This window comes from Tiliqua scincoides, chromosome 1 (assembly GCF_035046505.1).
Source record: "Tiliqua scincoides isolate rTilSci1 chromosome 1, rTilSci1.hap2, whole genome shotgun sequence".
NCBI lineage: Eukaryota > Metazoa > Chordata > Lepidosauria > Squamata > Scincidae > Tiliqua > Tiliqua scincoides.
The window spans coordinates 164,233,286-164,256,592 of NC_089821.1; the positions used below are offsets into that span (position 1 = coordinate 164,233,286).

Here is a 23,307-nt window from a genome sequence, read left to right on the forward strand (position 1 = left end):
AGAAGAAAGCCTAAAGCTGTGGTAGAAAAGGCATGGCACATTTACATCGCAACGCAGAAAGCAAACATCATGAAACTTTATATATAATATCAAATTTTAGAGAGAATTCAGATAACTCGCTCTGCTTACTTTTGGGCTTGTTGGTACATATACATACTTCCTCACTTATAAACGCTCTATGTTTCAGCCACTGCAAATGGAAGCTGTGTTGTGATATAAATGCACCATGCCTTTTCTACCCTTGATCCACATAACTGACTGGCAGAAAAATGCACTGATATGTTGCATGAATGCTGCTACGTGTTATAAGGAAAAACTCAAAATGGAGTTGCTGTTTTTGGCGGTAGCCTTGTGCCTCTGGTGGTGTGTAGCTCTTCCTTAGCTAGTTAATAAATGTACTTGAAGACAGCACTGTCTTTGTGTAGCAGAGGAAAGTTACTTGCCATCAAGTGTTTAGAAAAAGAAGGAAAATGTTGGCATGAGCTTGACTGTCAGGGTATTAATTCCACATTTTATCAATAACTCTCAACTCCAGTTGAAACTACTTTTCTTCTTCTCCCCCACCCCCTTGATGTGTGCCTGTGTTAATAATTGAGGTGCAGGGCACTTTCTCTGGGTGTTAATGAGTTGATAGGGTTAATGGCCTTTAGCTGTGCTTGAAGCCATCAGCTCCTTAGTTGGTGATTAATCCCCAAGAAGTGTCATGAGCCTATATTGTTAGTGCTTAATTTAGCAGCGCTCGTCTCTACCTGGGTCATGTAATGGTGAATCTTCGAACACTTTTTGGCAGATGGTAGCTTGACATCAAGGTTGCACTGCCTAACAACGTTTTTGCTGTCAGCCAGGTGTCGTGGGTGGAATGCCTTAAAGGAATCTTAACCCATAAAGCATAGGGTTATAGTCTCCTCATTAATACTGTGTTACTGTAAGCAAATGCATAATCTGATACTGTGCTTGGTAGCAAAAATGGGGTTCAGGAGCCCTACTTCATCTTATTCTTTAATGCTTGCAGAGTGTTTGTCATAAAGTAAAGCACTTCAGAGTATAATCTGAGTAACAGTTACTCCTGGCAGTAGTAGTTGTCATGCTTCTCCTTTGGAGAAAAGTATTTTTTTAATTACAGTTTAGGGGTCCTGAGGAGGGGAATATATGCTGAACTTCTTGATAAATCAGCAGTCCTCTTGAAGATTTAATGTTTATATTAAATCTTTAATGTTCCCCCTTCTTTTCTCCCTAAGCACAGATTTTGATGCGGGGGAGGAATCTCTTGGTTTCCCCAAATAAAACTTCTCCTTATATGGAAGATACAAAAATTTCCTCAGATTTATTTACTGAAGCTGAACTCCTACTATTCCATTGTCCTTCCCTCCTACGTATAAAATTGTGTGAAAATTGGTTAAACGACAGTATTCCAAAATGGGAAGGGGAAATGGTCCTGAAAACTAAACAGTAATTGCAGTTTTCTTTCCATATAACAGAAGACAATTGTGTGCCAGTTGTAGTTCTAATTTGGTTTGAGCTGAGGTGGTGTTGTTGTTGTTGTTGTTGTTATTGTTATTATTATTAACAGCAACTAGGTATTTTTATACCGCCTTTCTGGTTACTCCTCTGACTTTATTCAAGGCAGTTTACATAGGCAGGCATTTCTAAATCCCTCAAGGGGATTTTTACAAACATAGAGGTTCTATCTTTCAAGAACCAACAGCATTTCAGATGGATCTTCCGGGTTTGGTCTCACTTCTGGCCTCCAGTTCTCCCACGCAGGCTGACAAGCAGGTCCATCTCTCACATGGAGGGCAGCCAAGACGCTTCTTGCTCACCCCAAGAGCAGGTGGACTCACTCAGCTCAGCTTATCAGCTGCTTCAAGGTCTCATTCTCAGCTGTTCAGGGAGCTGCTGGTGTCCTCGAACTGGCGACCTTCTGATATTATCTTTGGGCTAACGGAGGCTCTACCCTCTGGACCAGACCTCCGCCCGTGTCATTAATACATGTCGTCTGGAGACTAGAGCTAGTAACGAATGATTCGACAGAATCTTTTTTGTCTCAGGCAGAAAAAGAAGAGACAAGGTAGTGCAGTAACTATAAAAACTTGCTATATATAATGTAGAAGACATTGGTGTAGATCAAGGAAATTATCGCTATATGCATATTGAGATAGACAGTAGGTTTATATATGCATGGGACTTGGAGACAAATAGAATTTGGATTGAGTTCTCATTGCAGTGCTAAACCGATGTCTAGATTGTGGTGCTTCAGATTGCTGGAGTGGCAGGGAACTCACATTAATGAACAACAAAATAAATTTCTTATATATAGAAAATGTAGTACAGGTGGGACCTTGGCATTTGTGGTGGTTCTGTTCTGGAACCTCCTCGCAGATACAGAGATCAGTGGATATTGGGATCCACTTTTAAAGCTCTTTAAAAGCCAAAAACATGTGCCAAAATTGTGTTTCCTACATTCACGCAAACTGTGTCATTTTCCAGCCTCTAGAGCTTTTTTTAACAGTGAAAGACCCATTTCCAGGTTACATAGTGATTCTTTCCTCCTCCCAGCGTCACCCCAGAATCACATCCAGATGCAGGTTTACCACCTCAGTGAGAGCTAGGCATGTTGAAGGACATTTGTGGGGGGGGGGGGGGAAGAAGTTTGGTCAAAGGTGGGGAGGAAAACTAGAATGTGATATATTCAGTTAAGACCTGAAGAGTGGGAAGATGGAGGTGTGGGAAGCTTGAAAGAACATTTAGCTTTATACAGGAGAGCAGTCTTATCTCCAATTATCCTCCTTAGAATTTGTCACTCTTTGGCACTTGTTGGGAAGTCTGAGGAGGAGGAAAAGAAATGTCTCATGCCTGGTGTTATCCAAACAGAAGTCCTCACTGCTTTGGCCACACAAAGCTAGCTGCTTTGCTAGCTTAACTGCAGTTAGTAGCATCATCTGGCTGCAGCTATCATCTGCATTCCTGTCTCTTGGAAACTGTTAGCAACTGAACAAGGTATTAACTGTGCTACTTTCCCTTCAGTGGTGCTGAAGGAAGGACTACTGCAAAACTTTGACCTCTATTGAACCACCGCTGCATAGTTCTCAGTGCAGATGGAAGACATTATTCAGTGAGCATGTGCATGCTATCAGTCACATAAAAGATCAATTTCCTTCTTGCAAGTTGGCCTTGCCTTGGTTTCTGGATATCACTTCTTTGCACAAGTGCAGTCAGGAAGGAGTATTTTGTAAATATACAATGTGACACAGAGACCAGTTTTTAAGCTTTACAGTTGTGTGTCGCTTAGCGAGAGGGATGTGGACTGGCAGCCCCGTCGTCAAGCAAGACTTGACGCTGGATGAAGCCTCCGAAGACAAGGGTGCTCCCCTTTCCTCTGGAGGCTTTTCTGAGCCTCTCAGAGGCCTTGGGCAGATGTGCACTGCCTCTGTGAAGCTCAGAAAAGTTTTTGGAGGCAAGGGGAGCTCAACTTCCCCTCATCTTCAGAAGCTTGGGGGGAGTGTGCAGGAACCAGCAGTGACGTCACATGTGCGACCCGTCACTGGTTAGAGCATTGCAGAAGTGGTGCTCACCTGTATTTCTTCCTTTTAGGGAGGGCAGATCAAACCTACATATTGAGCTTTGCATCTTTTGCAGCACTGCTGATTTCTCCAGCCCATGTCCCTATGTGCAGTCTGCAGATGGGGAAGCAAGTGAGAGAAGGCAAAAGCAGCATGTGAGACTCATGGCATTGCTATCTCCTCCTGGTACCCTGTACACAGGCCCTGAAGTGGTTTTTACCTCACCCTCTGATTTTCTGCCTCCTGAAGCAGTCGTCTCATTGAGGCCACACCTGCAGTTTTCCAAATAGCCACTCTTTTTGTCTGAGTCTTTGTTCTTCCTCTTCCTGCATTTATTTTTCCTCCTTGGAAGCTTGCTGCAGGATGAATACCAGTTGTTAAGTGATATTGTCTCAGCTCAGGAATTTGTTTGAAGTGCTGGAGCTCATTTGAAAAAAGTTGTTCGCCTTAATGTATTTTGAGACATTTTAATAAATTTATTATAAAAGGCCAAATAATTGAACAAGATTTATTAACTTCAGAAGCAGTTTGTTGGGAGGGGATGTTTATAATACCCATGTGAGAATATTTGAATTCCTTCCCTTCCACAGAATATTGCTGATCAACTTCAGGAAACTGTATTGTGAGATCCTGTCTAGTTTCACCTTTAACGTGTTCCATGTTTCCACACAAAAAGGATACAGAAAATAGTAATAATAAAAAATCCTCTGGAAATGATATGCTGTATTTAATAACACTTGTCCTTAGGGTCTGATGTGGTTCTGAATCATTGCACCAGAGAGAAGAAAGCAGCTATGTCTGACTTTGAGGTACCCGAAATAGGGCAGAAGGCGCTTTTGGTTTATGTGCAGAGTGACCCTCTTTATATGGTTAGTAGGGGCATATAATACATGTTGGTAGAGCAAATTGAATTTTGATTTGTAGGTCACCTTTAGGGAATCAATTTCACTGTCAAGGAGACTACTTCATAATTTCAACATGAGGCTTCCCATTTTTAGAGAAGGCTGTGTGAGAGCATAGATGAAGCAGACAGTCTGGTACAATTTGCTCTACACTGTTTCAGGAAAGATTTTCAGCAAATCCTCCTCTACTCACATTAAACTCAGAAAGGGGGCTTTGTATTGTAGATAATCTGTTTCAGCAGACAATGTAAAACAAACTTAAGAGAGCAGTTGTCTCTGGATGCTCTTCTGGTGCAGATGCATGGGTGTGTTAAGTGTGTCAGGAAATTGCAGATGGAAGTGAATTAGGGGGTTTATCTCAGGGCAGCTGATTGTGTAGGCAGATCCCATGTGGTCTATCCAGGAAAGCAATTGCTTAGTATTCTAGGCTTTGTGCTTATTGGACTGAAAAAATTTAATTTTTGCTTCTTTCATCTCTAGTCAGTACTTACTCTTTTTTTCTCATTAGAAAACTGAGAATAGAAGGGACACATTTATTTTAGCAAAGCTGAAAAGTAAAATCCTGGTTTTGTAATGTGGTGAAGAAATTATAGCACTAACATTTACTATAAACTTAGAATAAAGTATTTTATTGATGAAAGAAATATTTCTTGTGCACCAGTACTGTTATGGCACTGTACCCTCTGAATCTCTTGAGGGAAATTCAGCAGGCTGATGGAATGAAATAACCTCTTCTCCATAATAATTAAAGGCTATAGAGGTTCTGGATCAGAGCTTCATTCATTCACTCATTCATTCTTTTCAGTATTTATATATTGCCTTCCTCTCTTTTTATGCAGGATTTAAGGTGGTTTGCACTGGCCAGCTAGTCATCAAACCACCATTTTTCTATGGGTGTTTTTACAGTATTGTTCTGTGAAAGGAACAGATGTTTTCCTTCCAAGTGCAGCCATAATGCTGGCTGTGCTCTGCACTTCCAAGTTTTCACAATAGCTGTGGTTGGTGGTTGGTCACCCCAGCAGTGTCTGTTCTAGTGGCTGTCTGCTGGTATTCTTTTGCATCTTTTTAGATTGTGAGCCCTTTTGGGACAGGGAGCCATTAGATATTTGATCTTCTCTGTAAACTGCTTTGTGAACTTTTTGTTGAAAAGCGGTATATAAATACTGTTGTTGTTGTTGTTGTTGGTGCTCAAGATGTTACTGAGCTCTAGATAACAGTATAGAACAGCCCCAGCTTTTTCCCATTTAGGTTGCTACATTAGTTGCAGTAAATCAGGTCCATAGAATCAGGCTCTAACAGTGCAATCCTGTTTGTGTTTGCTTAAAAATAAATTCCATTGATTTGGATGTGGCTTAGTCCCAGGTGAGAGAACATAAGATTACAGCCTAAGTATACTAGATGGTGATCTTTACGGAGACTTTTATACGGAATCTAATTTAGGCCTGATTTACTTTTAGTGTGTTGGTATGTTTTAGTCAGAGCAGAGAATTGATGGAATCTTTAATGAAAACTCCAAATTTGAACTCATGTCTTAATAGATTTTTTGTTTCTTCTGTTATTTTCACCCCTCCCCCAATGAACTATGAATATGAATGATGTGTATATGTGGAGCCTCTTCATTGTTCCTGGACCCCCTGCAGATACCAAAAATCGTGGATAACTAAATCTGTGGTTTTCAGAGCCCGCCTTGCTCCGGTTGCTTCTGGAGCTGTTCTGAGCCTTGGAGAAGCTGTGCACCGCCTCTCCAAGACTCAGAATGCTGCCTGGAGCCTTTTTTGATGACTCATGGTTTTCAGTATCCACGGTGGAGTCCAAGAACAGAATCTATTGAGACATATACATTTTTTTTAATTGATTATAATATAAGAAAAAAGAAGAAAAAGAAAACACAAAATAAAAAGAAAAACAATAACACTGAAAATACATAAAAAGTACAAATAAGGAAACCTCTAAAAATGTAGCACGGACTGAGTCATATTTTCTAATTACTTATAGCTTTATATCTTAATCTAAATTTCCACCTCTCTGTATGTTACATCTCCAGTAGCCCATTTCAAGACATATGAGTTTCAAGTTGGGAGTTTTTATTAAAGATTCCATCAGTTCTCTGCTCTGACTAAAGCCTAAATTAGATTCCATGTACATTTGTTATTTCACTAACCTTTTTTTCCACTCAGTGTTTGAAAAATAAAATCCATACCTGGTTCTGCATGGTTTTCATCTATACTTAAGAGCCTCTGAAAAATTTATGAAGTCCTAATGTTATCTTGTCTTGTGCTTGTAGATTCACATCATTGACTTTGATGATGAAAATAACATTATAAACAAAAATGTTCTTCTGCATCAAGTTGGTGAAATTTGGCACATCAGCGCCAGTCCAGCAGATAAAGGTGTACTTGCTACTTGCTACAATAAAAGTAAGTGGACTTTTGAAGGGTGTTGTCTGCTTTTATTATTTTCTGTAAAAAGGGGGTAGTTGATCATCCTGCAGCATATCCAGCAAACATTCTTATGTATAATAACACTTCTGCCATTTTCAATTAGTTTATGGCAGGATAACTTATAAAAGAATAGTATGGCTAAACGAACAGGAGTAGGATCTAGTGCCTTCCAGTGCATGTGGCTCATAGATGCTTGTGTGGTATTATATCTCTGAGCCCTTCATACCCTTCTCGTGGTGCCCTTCCAGCCCGTAATGCACTGGCTGGTATTTAGGGTACTACCATCTAGCTGCCTCATTCCATAGGAAGGTTGCTTGTAACATAAGAACATAAGAACAGCCCCACTGGATCAGGCCATAGGCCCATCTAGTCCAGCTTCCTGTATCTTACAGCGGCCCACCAAATGCCCCAGGGAGCACACCAGATAACAAGAGACCACATCCTGGTGCCCTCCCTTGCATCTGGCATTCTGACATAACCCTTTTCTAAAATCAGGAGGTTGCGCGTACACATCATGGCTTGTACCCCGTAATGGATTTTTCCTTCAGAAACTTGTCCAATCCCCTTTTAAAGGCATCCAGGCTAGACGCCATCACCACATCCTGTGGCAAGGAGTTCCACAGACCAACCACACGCTGAGTAAAGAAATATTTTCTTTTGTCTGTTCTAACTCTCCCAACACTCAATTTTAGTGGATGTCCCCTGGTTCTGGTGTTATGTGAGAGTGTAAAGAGCATCTCCCTATCCACTCTGTCCATCCCCTGCATAATTTTGTATGTCTCAATCATGTCTCCCCTCAGGCGTCTCTTTTCTAGGCTGAAGAGGCCCAAACGCCATAGCCTTTCCTCATAAGGAAGGTGCCCCAGCCCGGTAATCATCTTGTAATTTTTTGTAGTTTTACAGTGGTACCTGGCCAAGGGTCAGGGGTGATGATGAGTAAAAGGGGTAGTTAAAGGACTTGGAGGGAATGTTAATGGCCACAGCTGAAGTGCTTATTCTCAGATACTGGCATAATATGTTTGGGGTGAATTGTGCATAGGATTGCCTTGTTAGTCTTGTTTCTGCCACTTTAACATCTGCAGTCAGTGCCTTTTACATGATGTTCTGAATCCATGCTGGTTTGGAGGGCATGATGATCAAGCTGTGACCCAGTTTGGTTGAATAAAATTCACATTAACAAGAAGAGTTTTATGAAATACTTAGTATAGTTTAAAGGCAAGTATGAAGTTATACAAAGGAGGCTATAATCCTATCCTCACTTTCTTAGGAGTAAGCCCCATTGACTGTAATGGGGCTTACCTCTGAGTAGACATGCATAGGATTGGGCTCTTCTTTTTAAAGAAAGAAAAGTGGCTTAAATTCTTAATATGTTAAAAGAAAACCAAAATAGAAGTGAAGTATATCACAATTACATGATTGAAATTCAAGTGTACTGTTGCAAAACAGGAGAGGAAAAATTTAACTTTAAATAGGAAAGTTGGCCTTTGCCAGTCAAGCTTTCAGTTTATATGCTGTAAAGAACAACGTGCATGCAGGCGAGTAGCAACAGTGATAACCATGGACTGATTTTCTTCTCCCTTCTCCTTCCCAAAGCTGCAAGTTCTTTTATATCTTAGATTGCAATAAATCTTTTCTCTTTGAGAAGGTGAAATGGCAAACAGATAGTAGATCATCCTGGAACAGAGTGGCTGGCAAAATTAGAACAATGAACAGCTGACAAAGCACTGGCTTGAGATGAAATACAACCTATAGATAGCCTGCATTACTTAATTTTCACAGATCTCATTAAAGTATCAGGGACTCCAAGAATGCTGAAGACTTGGGGGTAACCTCAAAATCTGTAACCTTTACTGTGCATTTTTTAAATGTGTAGCAAATGGAAAGACATTTGCAGTTCCTCCTGGAACCTGAAGGCTAACATTACCAGTCTAATTTTTAATATGTTAGATGTGACTTTTACATCTTAAAGTTGTTAAGAATACGGAGTTGTGGAATCGGAGGATTTGTATGTGGGTAGGAAGTTTCATATGTCAGCTAGAGCAGTGTTTCTCAATGTTTATCCCCTGCTGTACCATTTTGCACAATCCACCTATTGGAAGTACCACCAGAAGTAATTGGTGATGATGTCATCACCAATTACTTCTGGGTTGAGAAGCCAGATGCGTCATAATAAGCATCAGTAAGAGGCTCAGGGTGGACAGGAGGGATTTTTAGAATGTGTAAAAAGCACACTGTGCCTACCAAGCAAAGGCTCCTATCAGTGTTTATCACGTCATTTCACTCCTCTCACTTCCAGGCGGCAGATGTCTAGGGGTCCCTCAAGTAGCACTGGCAGTACCCATACCGCAGGCTGAGAAACACTGAGCTAGAGGTCTACTTTCGCCATCAAGCAGACCACATAATAATCCCTTTTGCCTTTATTACAACCTGCTTTTTATGAATTCCCCTAACATGCCTACGGTTGGGGTTGGACATTGGGAATCTCCATATAAGGGGTGTGTGACTGTTGCTATAGATCTGTTGCTTTGGAACTTATTAAGTATATAGGTGGGGCCTCTTTACCCGCTGATTCAGCATCCACGGATTTGCCTCACCACAGACATCAAACTCCCAGATTACCCCACTGAAGACCTCCCAGTCATGACCAGAACTGTGTTCTGATTGTGTCTGGGAAGTTTTCTGAGACTTGGAGAGGCTGTGTGCCACTGTATGTGGCCTCTCCGAGTCTCAGAATGCTGCCTCAAGCCTTTTTTGGCAACTTCCAGTTTTTGTCAAAATCTGGAAGTTACAAAAAAAAGGCTCCAGGCGACATTCAGAGCTTTATAAAGGCTGTGTGCAGCCTCTCTGAGGCTCAGAAAGGCTCCGGTTGCCTTAGGAGCTCCAGTGGGTCCCTTCATTTCATTATCCGTAGTTTTTGGTATCTGCGGGGGGCGGAGGGGTAGGCAGGAAACAGAACCCTTGTAGATAAGAAGATACCACCTGTATAGCATATCTTGGTCTTGAATTGTTGCTTCAGGAATGGAACTGGGACTGTGCTCTGAATCCAATTGCAAGTGATAGTGAAAAGACTTCAACAAGCAGACAAATTCTGTAGAACTGCATATTTCAAAGCATGTTTTCACCTCTTAACAATGTGTAAACAAAAATAATTTTGTTGTGCATTCTCAAAATACTCAAGGGAAAATTCAATAACAAGACAGTAATTCAGAAGTGAAATTCACAAAACAGTTTATTGGCTGAACAAAGCAAGACATTCTGTTTCACTTGACCATTAGCATTCTATTTGTAAGTTTTGTCTAGTATTCTTCAGTAACTTTGCTGAACACTCAGTGCTGGATGAAATTTGGTACACATGTTGAGAGCACATGTGACAGCAGTGGCTTTCTTGTTGATGGCCTGACTTGCCGTCCGTAGCAGAGCTGTCCTGACTTGTTCCTAGCACCACAATCCCAAGATTATTGTGGCAGAGAAGACTGAGAAGACTTCTCTGATTATTGTGGCAAGATCCCAAGATTATTGTAGCAGAGAAGACTGTAGGAATAGCAGAACAGAGACATGGTGTCCAGGCATCATAGAACAGAACAGTGGTTCTCACACATTTAGCACCAGGACCCACATTTTAGAATGAGAATCTCTCTGGACCCACCAGAAATTATGTCATGACTGGAAATGACATCAAGCAGGAATATTTTTAACAATCCTGTGCTGCAATCCTACCCACACTTACCCAAGAGTAAGTCCCATTGACTATCATTGTTATATATATATATATAGTAGCTTGTTAAAAGTACAGGTCTGTAACATTTCCCCAAATGCAGTCACATACCATGGGAGCATCAAGTCTAATATATTAAAAATAAAATATTGAAATGAATGGGGACCCACCTGAAATTGGCTTGCAACCCACCTAGTGCATCCCAACCCACAGTTTGAGAAACACTGGAATAGAATAGTTGTGAACTGTCAGAGATAGCAGTTGCAGCTGTGGGGAATGGGGGTTAAAATGAGCTACAGGGGAACATTTGAGAGGGAGGGTGGCACTGAGTTGGAGGAAGTACTGATTGTTGCTGAGCCAGGAGCTCCAAAATTGAATGGAAAGAGGGGGCTTAAAGAGGACAAGGGAGAGATGCAGACCAGAGAAGGGTAGCCCAGGACCAAAAGGGTGGTTCCTGTTCCCTAATTCCTAGAGAGCAGATTTAGTTGTTTAATCTGACATTGGAAGGCAAAGCAAATGCTGGAAGGACAAAGGTGCCAGGAATCACTAACCAGAGGACTGGAAAAGTAAATGTGTTGGAGGGAAAGAAAGGAAAGGAAACTGACAATACAATCCTGTCTCAGGGAAGTGTCAGCACAGCAATTGCTACACCGGTAAGGGCCATTGTAAAAGTGCTGGAAAGCACTAAGTGATGACTCATGAGGAAGCAGTGCTGGAAAGATGGCATGCACTGCCCTGCCAGAGCTAGTTCTGAGCCCCTGGTGGAGGTGATTTTCATGCAGAGAGGCTCAGAGGCTGGAAGAGTGTGGTAGGAGGAGATTTCAGAGGCGGAGAGGGAGCTTCTGGGCAGGGGGGGAATACGGCAGATTGAGCCCAGGAGGTGTTGATGGAGGCCTCCTCTGTCTTATCCAGTCTTCTCTCTAGGCCCAGCTGCCATTACACCAGGCTGCCACTGGTTATATAAGGCAGGCTGGGGCGTTACTTGAGGTAAGGGGAAAAAATCTCCTACAGCCACCTCCTAAACTGCTCTGAGTATCGCTCAGGCCATGCAACCTGGCTGCACCAGCTCAATTTAGGATTGGGTCGTAAAATTGGTGAAGTAGGCTATTTAGAAATATACAACTTTTAAATGTGACAACCTGGGAGATGAAATAAACCATCTAGTCTTGTTTAAAGAAACTGTAGTACTACTGTCTTGAGGGAGCTGGTCAGGTTGGGTAGGGTCACTTGATATCTCTATGACTGCTGAAGCCCCAACTCAACCTCTGCATCCATTTTTAAGGGACATCTGAAGTGAGATTTACAACTCTGCTTGCAGTCTAAACAGTTTACATGGGCATTTCACAGCATCTCTAGGACAGCCATATTATGTTTCCAATTTGTTTTCGTAACAAGTTAGTCTTGGGTGCTGGTAAGATCATTAACCTTGCCATATATTCAATGATAGAAGATGGTTTCCAGAAATCTCTGCACAAATGATTGGGAAAGAAAAGAGCCTTAATGATCTCTGTACTCTGATGCTGAAAGAAAGTGAAGGAATTTTGGGATGAATGGAAATTGCATGATAATCTTAGATGAAATGGAGACGGAGCTGTGAAAAAGATTTGGGCTCAAGGACCAGGATGCAGGAGAGTTAGAAGAAAGCTGAAATCTTTTTAAAGGCATCTTGACGGAAATGTACTCTTTCTCTCCCCTACCATGAGATGAGATATTTACAGCTTATTTGGAGTCAATGGTTTTGAAAGGTCTACTTGTCCTTTAACAAAACCATGGCAGCATAACAGATGAGCCAAGTTGTGGATATCACATTATATCTATCCTGTTAGTAAATTTTGTTTGTTCTGTCTTTCCCCCTAATTACCAACGCTACGGGAACTTTGCAGTCACTCTCATAGTCTAGGCCAGGGGTGTCAAGCTCATTTCATATAGTTGGCCAAATGGCATTTATGAGGCCTGCTGAAGGCCGGAAGTGATGTCATTAGTCAGTAAGTGATGTCATTAAGGCTATAAAGAGTGGCTGTTGTTGTTCCCTGCATTTCTGCTGCAGTTGTCTAAGGGAGAATACCATATCAGTGGTGGACCTGTTGGCTCAGAATCCGCACTGTGATTCTGGATAAACGCTCTCTGCAAGTACCTGGAGCCTCTTTAGTGCAACTCAGGCAAACAACTTTCCTACAACGCTAAGGAGAGAGATGCCACGGTAGTTGTTGCAGTCACCCCTGTCACCTTTGTTCTTGTACAGCGTGATGATGTTTGCATCCCTCATGTCTTGAGGTACTCCACCTTCTCTCCAGCAAAGACAGAGGATTTCATGCAGCTCAGTGACGATGATCTCTTTGTAGCACTTTAGGACTTCAGCAGGGATGCTGTCTTTCCCAGGTGCCTTGCCAGAGGCAAGGGAGTCCAGGGCCATGTGATGTTCTGCTAGGGTTGGTTCACTGTCAAGCTCCTCCAACACAGGCAGGCATTCGATGTTGTTCAGTGTTGCCTCGGTCACTACATTTTCTCGGGAACACAGCTCAGAGTAGTGCTGCACCCAGCATCCCATCTGCTGCGCCCGGTCCTGGATGACCTCGCCTGTGGCAGACTTCAGAGGGGCAGTTTTCTTCTGTGTTGGACCTAGGGCCAGCTTGATATCGTCATACGTTCCCTTGATGTTGCCCATGTCAGCTGCTATCTGTATCTGGGAGCAGAGCTGGAGCCAGTAGTCATTAGCACATCTCCTGGCAATCTGCTGGACTTTGCTGCGAGCAGCTTGGAGGACCTGAAGGTTGCGCTCACTGGGACAGGCCTTGTGTGCTGCTTGAGCTCTCCTCTTTTCCTCAATGACTGGTGTCAACTCCTCAGAGTGGGCTTCAAACCAGTCTGCCATCTTGTTGGTCTTCTTGCCAAATATGGACAAGGCGTTGTTGTAAATGGCATTCTTGAAATGTTCCCATCTGTTGGATGCGTTTGCATCGACTGGGCCTGGAAGAGATTCCTCAAGCGCTCGTGCAAATTCCTCCACTTTTCTCTGATCCCGGGTCTTGCTGGTATCAGTGCGAGGTCTTCCTTCCTTCGACCTTTGACCTGGTCAGCAGGGATGGCCTCTTCAAGATTCTCCCCAAGATTGGATGTCCACCCAGGCTGCTCAGCATCACCAGATCCTTCCACAAGGACATGAAGGGCACTATTGTCTTCGATGGCTCCACATCAGACCCCTTTGACATCCGAAGCGGCGTGAAGCAGGGCTGTGTTCTTGCACCAGCCTTGTTTGGGATTTTCTTCGCTGTTCTGCTGAAGCATGCCTTTGGAACTGCAACAGAAGGCATCTATCTCTGGACCAGATCAGACGGAAAGCTCTTCAACCTCTCCAGACTGAGAGCAAAGTCCAAAGTCCAGCTGAAATGTCTGCGTGACTTCCTCTTTGCCGACGATGCAGCTGTCACTACCCACTCTGCCAAAGATCTCCAGCAGCTCATGGATCGTTTTAGCAAGGCCTGCCAAGATTTTGGACTGACAATCAGCCTGAAGAAAACACAGGTCATGGTTCAGGATGTGGACTCACCTCCCTGCATTACAATCTCTGCACATGAACTGGAGGTTGTCCATGACTTTGTGTACCTTGGCTCAACGATCTCCGACACTCTTTCTCTTGATACTGAGTTAAACAAACACATCGGTAAAGCAGCTACCACGTTTTCCAGACTCACAAAGAGAGTCTGGTCCAACAAGAAGCTGACGGAACATACCAAGATCCAGGTCTACAGAGCTTGCATCCTGAGTACACTTCTGTACTGCAGTGAGTCATGGACTCTCCTCTCACAACAGGAGAGGAAACTGAATGCTTTCCACATGCGCAGCCTCCGATGCATTCTCGGCATCACCTGGCAGGACAAAGTTCCAAACAACACAGTCCTGGAACGTGCTGGAATCCCTAGCATGTATGCACTGCTGAAAAAGAGATGCCTGCGTTGTGTCGGTCATGTTGTGAGAATGGATGATGGCCGGATCCCAAAGGATCTCCTCTATGGAGAACTCGTGCAAGGAAAGCGCCCTACAGGTAGACCACAGCTGCGATACAAGGACATCTGCAAGAGGGATCTGAAGGCCTTAGGAGTGGACCTCAACAGGTGGGAAACCCTGGCCTCTGAGCGGCCCGCTTGGAGGCAGGCTGTGCAGCATGGCCTTTCCTAGTTTGAAGAGACACTTGGCCAACAGTCTGAGGCAAAGAGGCAAAGAAGGAAGGCCCATAGCCAGGGAGACAGACCAGGGACAGATTGTCACTCCCGAATTGGCCTTTTCAGCCACACTAGACGCTGTTCCAGAACCACCTTTCAGAGCGCGATACCATAGTCTTTCGAGACTGAAGGTTGCCAACATACAGATGTCATTAAACAGGTCATAACCAGAAATAAGCACTTTTTCTCACTTAAGAACACATTAGCTGCAAATGACAGAAGAGAAAATACGCAAATCTTGATCATATTTCAAGATATGGGAGAGCCCAATTATCTTGTGGGTCACTCTTTCAGAAGTAACACTTCAGCAGCTGAGAGCCCGAGGGCCAGAAAAAAAGTTTTCGCAGACCACATCCAGCCCCTGGGCCTTATGTTTGACACCTCTGGTCTAGGCCCCTTAGGGTACAATCCAAACCTGCGCTGGAGCAGGCAAGCCAGGAGGCTTGCGCTGCATCCAACGCAGGTCCGTTGGGTGCAGCGGCTCAGCAAGGGGCAAGGGGAAGCTCTTCCCCTTACCCCTGGGTAAGGGCTGCACGCCCCATTGGGTCTCCTTGGACCTCCTCTGGAGGTGGCGCTGCAAATGACAGGAGCTGCATTTGGAAATGACAGGTGCTCCTCTGGAGGTGGCGCAAGTCCGAGGAGAACAGAGTGGCTTGAAGCCGCTCTGTTCTCCCTGGGGACGGAGGTTGAGATCCAGCATAACTGCTGTGTCCCAGCCCTGCCTCCGGCTCCCCACATGCCCGCCTCCGGCCACCCATTGCCCACCTTCCCCCTGCCCAGAAACACCCTCTATGGCCTCCTCCCCGCCCCCACACCTACCTTCACTGCTTGGGTTGGCCCAGGTGCGCTAGCACAAGCGGCGGGGAGGAAGCCACTGCAGTTCCAGCCCCTGTCCCTGCAGCCCCCCTGAGCGGCACGATCCTGGGGATTGCGTTGCTGCCTTCCCCCGCCCCCGCTGCCTCTGCCCCCACAAGGACTTACTGTGAGTTTCAAACTCTGGGAGAGTTTGTAAACCACAGCCCTATGCCTCTGTGATTCAGTCCTTGTATGATTTTACTCCTGTCTGTCAAATTGCTGTTCTACTTCATAGAAGGAATATCTTCCTTTGGTTTCCCTCTTTTGGGGTCTTAACCCTCTGCTGTTCCTTCATTGTTCTGGGTGATCATCTCAAATTCTGTGCTTGCAGATGTATACTTACCTGTCTGTAAGTAAAGACATAGTCTACCTTAAAAAAAGTGGAAAATGTATTGAATTGGGCCCATAATATCTTTAAGGCCCCAGGCTGCAGCTCTATGTTTTCACCAGATTTCATACTGAAGTTGAAACTCTTTCAGTGGCCGGATCATGTAATCTTTCATTTGATTTATCAGCAATTAGAGTGATGTTTCCCAAATGTGGGAAAATCTTTGCTTTGAAGTAGGCCTCCATACTAACAAATTGGAATCTGCAAGATGAATTTGTATTTCCCTGAAATTGAAGATATATTCTCCCATTTAAAATTCCAAACATTAAACTCTCTCTCTCTCTCTCTCTCTGTGTGCGTGTGTGTGTGTGTGTGTTCAAAAAAGGAAAGCATATATCTTAATTAATCTGTTTTGAGGTTCCTATGATATAGTTTGCTGAGTGTTCTTTGATTGACACTGCAGTGTTTTAGTACTAAACATAACATAGCATAAATTCAGCAGTTTTTTAGGTGCAAATGTGACATACAAAGCTCTTAAGAATCTTCACTTCAGCAGCTTCAAAATAAGTAATTTTGCCTAAGCGGTATGTGTATATGGCAGGTAATATTTATTAACTATATTTTTATCCTGCTTTTCTCCCCATATGGGGACCCAAGGCTATATCACAGAGAGTGGAGGTAAATTCATACATTGCCTCAAGTTAATTACAGCTTAATAATTCTTGAAATTTAGGTGTCTATAATGGGCCAACATTTATGGGCTGCTCTGAAAAGAATGGCCAGGTATACATATGACACTGCTTGCAAACACCTCTTCTTGCGTTTGTCTGATAAAAGCTTGAGTTGTTGGCGTGCTATATAACTATTGGATGGGGGAATTCGGGTGGGGAAGAATTGCTTGATTCCAAAGAAGCGTAAATAATGTAATAAAATCAGTTTTTTTAAAAAATCAGTTATATGCCAGGATACTGTCACTTTAAAAACTAGGACAGTTTCATAAGGTCTGACACTGGTAGCTGTAGAGATGCCGATTTATCACATCAGTTTGACAGCTGTAGGAAATTAAATCTGCTTTCCCCCCTTTTCACCTCTTACTTCTGTGGAAAATCCTTGGAGGGCAGAGAGACTGGCATCGCCACCTGCCCTCTCCTTCAGGGTGAAAGCCTTTGTCCCTGAGAGAGATCAGCTGGCACAATAGATATGTAACTTATACCTCTCTGCTCCAGCATCAGTGGCTCAATGTGCAGTGTAGCAGAATTAATAATACTGTAGGGATCTCACATTTGCATTACCTGACTTCATTGAAGGGGGAAGAAGAGAGATGTGCAGTCTCGCATTTCATTAAGACTTAAGCATATACGTTCTGTAACTTTAATATTGGAGGGAGGGAGGGAGCTTTCTCAGAGCTTCATCTTATTTGGATTTAAAAGAGCAGTATCCTAATGCTTTATGGAAATAGAAAAAGGACAGTGTTATTCCTTGGCACTGACTGGGGTGGATGGGGGGCACTGTGCAAGTGAGAGTTCAGTTTGATTAAAGAATGGCTTATCTACAATGGAGCTGCAGAGCACACTTGCTCAGAACAAGTCAGGGTTCATTCTCTGAGACGATTCAAAGGTAGCTGCCATAAATATTTCAGAATCCATGTCTGCAATAATAGCTTTGTTCACAGCTCTTCCCTTGTAAAAATGAAGACTTGCCTAGCAAACACTCTTGTGGTAATGTGGATGGGGGGGGCTTGCAGGGAAAGCAGGTTTTTGTGAGTCATTACACAATAGTGTTTCTCGATGTCATGATGGAAAGAGCCAGCAGAGGGCAAAGTCCCATAAACATAGGTGATGGTCTCTTTGTTTCTGCGAACAAGATACCTGCCCTGCTGTTAGGAGGATTTTGAAGATTTGATTATTGTTTTTAGCATTTAGAATATCCCTGTCTGCCTTTTTGCCATCTAAATAATCAGAAGTCATCAACATATCCTGTCTTTTCAGGGCTTCAGATTTTGTGAAATCATATTTTAGTGTTACATTTTTAAAATTCTTCTACATAAAGGTCATTTCACACACCCAGCCGTTCTCCCCCCTCCCTCCCAAGGTTACCTGAGGGGTAGGTGAAGGAGAATTAAAATCCCCTTTAAGTGTGTTGATCTTTCCTTTAGGAAATGCAGTCCTTGCCCAAGCAACATGGGTAGAGTCATCTATTGACAATGGCATTTCAGATGGAAAAGCATACACTGGTGTTGGAAACCAGCTGCAGGAGCACAGATTTTCTTGCCACGGCAAAAAGGTAGCACATTTAAACTTGCCATATTCTCTCTCTGCTCAAATCAGTCTTGCTTACAATGCCACAAAACAAACTCAGAATCTTATTAATCCAAAATACTTGTGCGGCTGTGTGCTTATATTAAAACGCTTTATATTTGCAGTCGGGAAAGAGGTTGTCCTGGATGAGATGAACTCTTCTCCCGAATTATAGTAACCCAATACGAAATGCAGAGCTTAACTTTAAATATCCTATATACAGCCCTCCATAGATGCATATCATTGAATTGAGTCTATCCCAGACTCCAAATTCTAGAATTTGCCTTCTACTGAGTTCAACCACAGTGTTCAAACTGGTGTAAGCATAGGGCCTCTTTCCTACTTCTTACTTCCACACTCAACTTTTAAAAAGTCACTTTTTGTTCATAAATGATCTGTATCTGGGGTAAATATTGAGGTGACCAAACTTGCAGAGAGTATCAAACTATTCAGGACACTAAATCCAAAGCAGATTATGAAGAGCACCAAAAGTACATCTCCAGACTGGGTGAATGGTTAACAAAATGGCAAATGTGGCTCACAGTCAACAACTGTAAAGCAAAAATTCTTTTTTTATTTTTAATTAATTAATTAATTTTTTAAATTATTTTCCAAAATAAAAACAAGCAACAAATATAAACAAACACATAACAAACATAAACTCAATACACAACACACACAAAAAACACAAAAACATACCGTTGAAGGGTGCAGGCAATCATATATATCTAATCAATCAATACATATCTTCTAATCTTGTTCGTCTTCTAGTTTAACCTCTTAATATAATTTATCTATCATATCATATCTTGTATAATATATCATGTATACAATATATTCATCTAAATGCCCTATCTTATACATCGACAACTTCATTTTCAACCAAGCTTAAAATGGTCTCCATTGCTCTATCTGTGTTGGTTTACGCTGTTGATCCAAAATCTCTATAAGCCTATCCATTTCTGCCACATTCATTATTTTCTCTATTAATTCATCTTTCGTTGGAATTTTAAACAATAAAAGAATGTATGATAAAATGGGTGCAAAATATAGGCCATAATATTACATTAGAACAATGGGAACAGATTTGGAAATATAATATAAAATTTACTGGAGCAACAAATTTTAAAGACAATGTATATAAAATGTTTTATAGATGGTACATGACACCAGTAAAACTGGTAAAAATGAATGAGAACATATAAAAAAATTGTTGGAAGTGTAAATGTGAAGAAGGGACCTTTTATCATATGTGGTGGACATGTAAAAAAATGCAAGTATACTGGAAAATGGTAAGGAACCTAATACAAGAGATTGTTGAATTTACGATACCGCTGAAACCCGAGTTATTTTTGCCTAATATCACCTTAGATATTATAGATAAAGAAAATGATGTGTATTTAGTTATTACGATATTAACTGCTGCAAGGATTTTATATGCTAGCTACTGGAAAGATATAAAGCAAAAGTTCTTCATGCTTATACTGAAGGGGTCTGAGCTGTCAGTGACAAACCAGGAAAGAGATCTTGGAGCCATGAACAGCTCCATGAAAATGTTTACTCATTGGCGAAGAAGGCAAATTCCATGTCTCGTGTCCCTAGGAAAAGGATAGTGAGTAAGATAACTTTATTGGGGCAATATTAGAATATAATATAAGCTATGGTGTGGCTGCATTTGGAATGCTGTCTTAAGTTCTGGTTGCTGCAACTCAAGAAGTATATTCCAGAGCTGGAAGTCATGCAATGAAAACTTTGGGGGATTTAGAACAAGCAAAGGATATGGTACTTCTCGTAGTTAACAATAAACCTGTAGAATCCACTGCCACAAGATGTGACGGCTAATAACCTGGATAGCTTCCAAAGGGGATTAGTCAGATTCATGGAGGATAAATCTGTCAGAGTTACTTGCCATTATGATTGTGCCTTACTTCTGGTTTCGGTGGCAATATCACACTAAATACTAGTTGCAGGAGTAAAGTCAGGCAAGACATATATCTTCTTTTGCCATGTAAATATGAGCCTACCTGTTCACTCTGGATCTCATCAAATATGTTTGGGACAAGCTGAATGGTTTCAGGATGAAATCTCTTCCAGATTCTAGAATTCACTTTCCCAAAATGCCCATTTGGCTCTGTTGCTCTTCTGTTTTGGACATCTTGTGAGGAAATTCCTGTCCATGGGTCTTTGAGGGGGGGAGTTAAACTGAGTTTGCCCAATGCTAAATTTTTCCCCTTTATTGTTATCTCTCTGCTGGATTCTTAGGTTGTTTTTACTGAGATAAGTAAGACTTAATTTGTGCTCATTTTCAGTGCCAGTTTTTTAACTTATTTTTTCACATCTTTGTAATATCCTCCCTCCAAGGAGCTCAGGGTGGTCTACGTAGTTGATCTCCTCCTTTTATCCTCACAACTACTCTGTGAAGTAGATGAGACTGAGAGATAGTGACTGGCCCAAAGCTACTCAGGAAGCTCTGTGGCTGAGCAGGGATTGGAACCTGGATCTTCCAGATCTGCGTCCAGGTCCCAAACCATTACACCATCCTGGCTTTCCAGTTTTTATTCTGGAACATTTGAAGAATAGACAAAACACATTCTTTAGCATGTGCAGAGTGAATTGCTTTCATGGCTGAGTAAGAGCACAATCCTAAGGCGTTCTTGGGCCTGTGCAATTCCCTTGCGCCAACCCTGGAGTGTTGCAAATGAGCTTTGAGGGATGTTTGGGCCTCCTTTTCAAGTTGGGGAGGCCAGTGCAAGGATGCGCACTGGTTTCCCCACGCCAGATCCCAGACTTTGGCTGGGCAGTTAAGGCTGGCCAACGGTGACTGGTGCAGGTGAGGAGGGAGGGCAGTAGGCGGTGGGCTGACTAGTGGGTGGTTTGGCCCAGGGAAGGGGATGGGACCTGGATCTGGCACTTAGGCCAGATCCAAACCCCTATCCCTGACCTGGTCAGCCCTCCCCTGCTGCTCAAATTTGCACCATCGATTACTTGCAAATCCAAGTAGCCCTATTGGCCTGGCTGTCATGTGACATGGGAAAAAGGGAATTAATTCACAGCCAGCCCCAATCCTTAGGTTAAAGCACAGGCCAGCTGACTTGCGTGTTCCAGCATGGGTTAGGATTGGGCTGTAATTGTGTCATCCACATACATACATCAGGCATTGGGAGAAAGCTCCAAGCCTGGAGAATATTTTTTCCAGATCCTTATCAGATCTCTTAAACTCATATTGTGAGATAGTGTATGTTCCTGCCTCCTGAGCTGATGTAAAGAATTACTAAGAAGTGCTTAATATTCATTGGGAAAATTCTATATAAAATATTTAATATTGTTACTGAGCATAAGCTCTGCTTTGTCTTTAAATTATTCCTCCAAGCCTACATGCCTTACTTGAAAGTAAGTTCAATGGAATTTCTAAGAAACATGTTAGTTGCAAAAATGATGTGTTTTGCACCTTAATGTTAGCAAGCAAAACCAAAAGGTATTAAAACTGCACTTAAAACCCTCAGTCCTTTTGAGCTACCTCCTATTCACACAGAGTGTTTTATCTCCATTAATAAGAATGATAAATCCTTCTGTTTTTGTCAGTGGAGAGAATGAGGCATCTAAGACTAGCTGCTTGCTCCTGTCATACAGGGGACATTAATGGGCACCAGCTGGGCTGCAGCTATAGCTGCGATGCGACTTTAACTTTGCACAGCAAGAGCTGCTGTGGCAATGGTGCAGAAGTACCTCCTGTGCAGATTTAGAAGTACACTTCAATTGTGGTTCCCAGGGCAACAGAGTAATGGCAGCCAGCTGGCTTTGTACCACCTGAGCGCATCAAAGAGCAAGTCCTGTCAGCCACTGAAGCCTCAGCTCAGCTAGCTCCAGCATGGATTTCTGTACAGCTTCAGTTGGGGGTTAAAACACTTGGGAATGCAACGAAATGATGGACAACACACAGTTTTGTTCATCTTACTCATAGGTACATAGGGCTAACTGCAAGAAGTAGTAGAAATCTTTCATTCCCACACAGAGAAATATGTCTGATGCATTTACTTTCTAGACTTTGTTGATTCATTCATCTTTTAAAAAATAAAATAAATTTTAAAAAAAATCCAAGAAAATTATGCAAAAGGATCAGGAAGCATCTAATTCCAAAATGTAACAAATAAAAATATGGTTGTGAAAAATTACTTTCTGTAATTCAGCTTTGCATCTATTTTCCTTTTCTGTGAATTGCTTTGAGACAGTCAAATCTTATAGCCTGTAGAACCTTTGTCTAAAGGATGGGAAGAAAAAAGAAATAATTTTGGCTGTAATAAGTAAATCCAGCTCTGAATCTTCCTTTTCAGCAATATTATTCTAATAACCTGAGAGAAACCATAAAAGGGTCTTCAAGTACACTAAAATCTGTTGTTTGTTTTATATTCCAATGTACTAGTTTTCAGTGTGACCTTATGACAAGCCCCCCCCCCCCCCACTACAATCTGCTTAGAATCTACATCAGGCGTGCTCACACTTTTTTGACTCGAGAGCTACTTTGAAACCCAGCAAGGCCCGGAGATCTACCAGAGTTTTTTTTACAATGTTCGCGCCATCATAACATAAAACATTTATGTGTACAATGTATGTTGGTGTACCTTGAGCACCACTGAGTATAACAGGACTTACTCCTGAGTAGACATGCCTAGGATTAGGCTGTGAGGCTGCAATCCTAGCCACACTTACCTGGGAGTAAGCCCCATTGAGCACAATGGGCCTTACTCCCGGCGTTTCCTCCCAGAGGCACCTGAAAGGGTGGGGGGTTGGCACTCTGTGATCTACTCTTTTTGCCTCGCGATCTACCGGTAGATCGCGATCCACCTATTGAGCACCCCTGATCTACATTATACCATCTGCATCTCTAACCTGTATAATCATTTTAAACCAGTGATTCCATCGGTGGTACTTGAAGTGGTGTCTGGTGGTACTCGAAGGCTCCCTAGACCCCTACAGCCTGGTTGCAAAGCC

The 23,307-nt window shown here is 42.5% G+C and overlaps 1 protein-coding gene across 4 annotated transcripts in view; it reads left to right on the plus strand.

Annotated features, from left to right (window-relative positions):
• EIPR1 (EARP complex and GARP complex interacting protein 1) overlaps positions 1–23,307 on the plus strand; it is a 93,582-nt gene that overhangs the window by 11,597 nt on the left and 58,678 nt on the right. For 2 of the 4 annotated variants that reach the window (XM_066612371.1, XM_066612374.1), the window contains exon 3: positions 6,747–6,879. The exons of 1 other annotated variant lie outside the window; for it this stretch is intronic. In XM_066612371.1, the coding sequence (XP_066468468.1) occupies positions 6,747–6,879 (133 nt within the window). Of the gene's footprint in view, positions 1–6,746; positions 6,880–18,231; positions 18,305–23,307 lie in introns of those variants that run through there. One more of the 4 variants, XM_066612372.1, reaches the window with a different exon arrangement.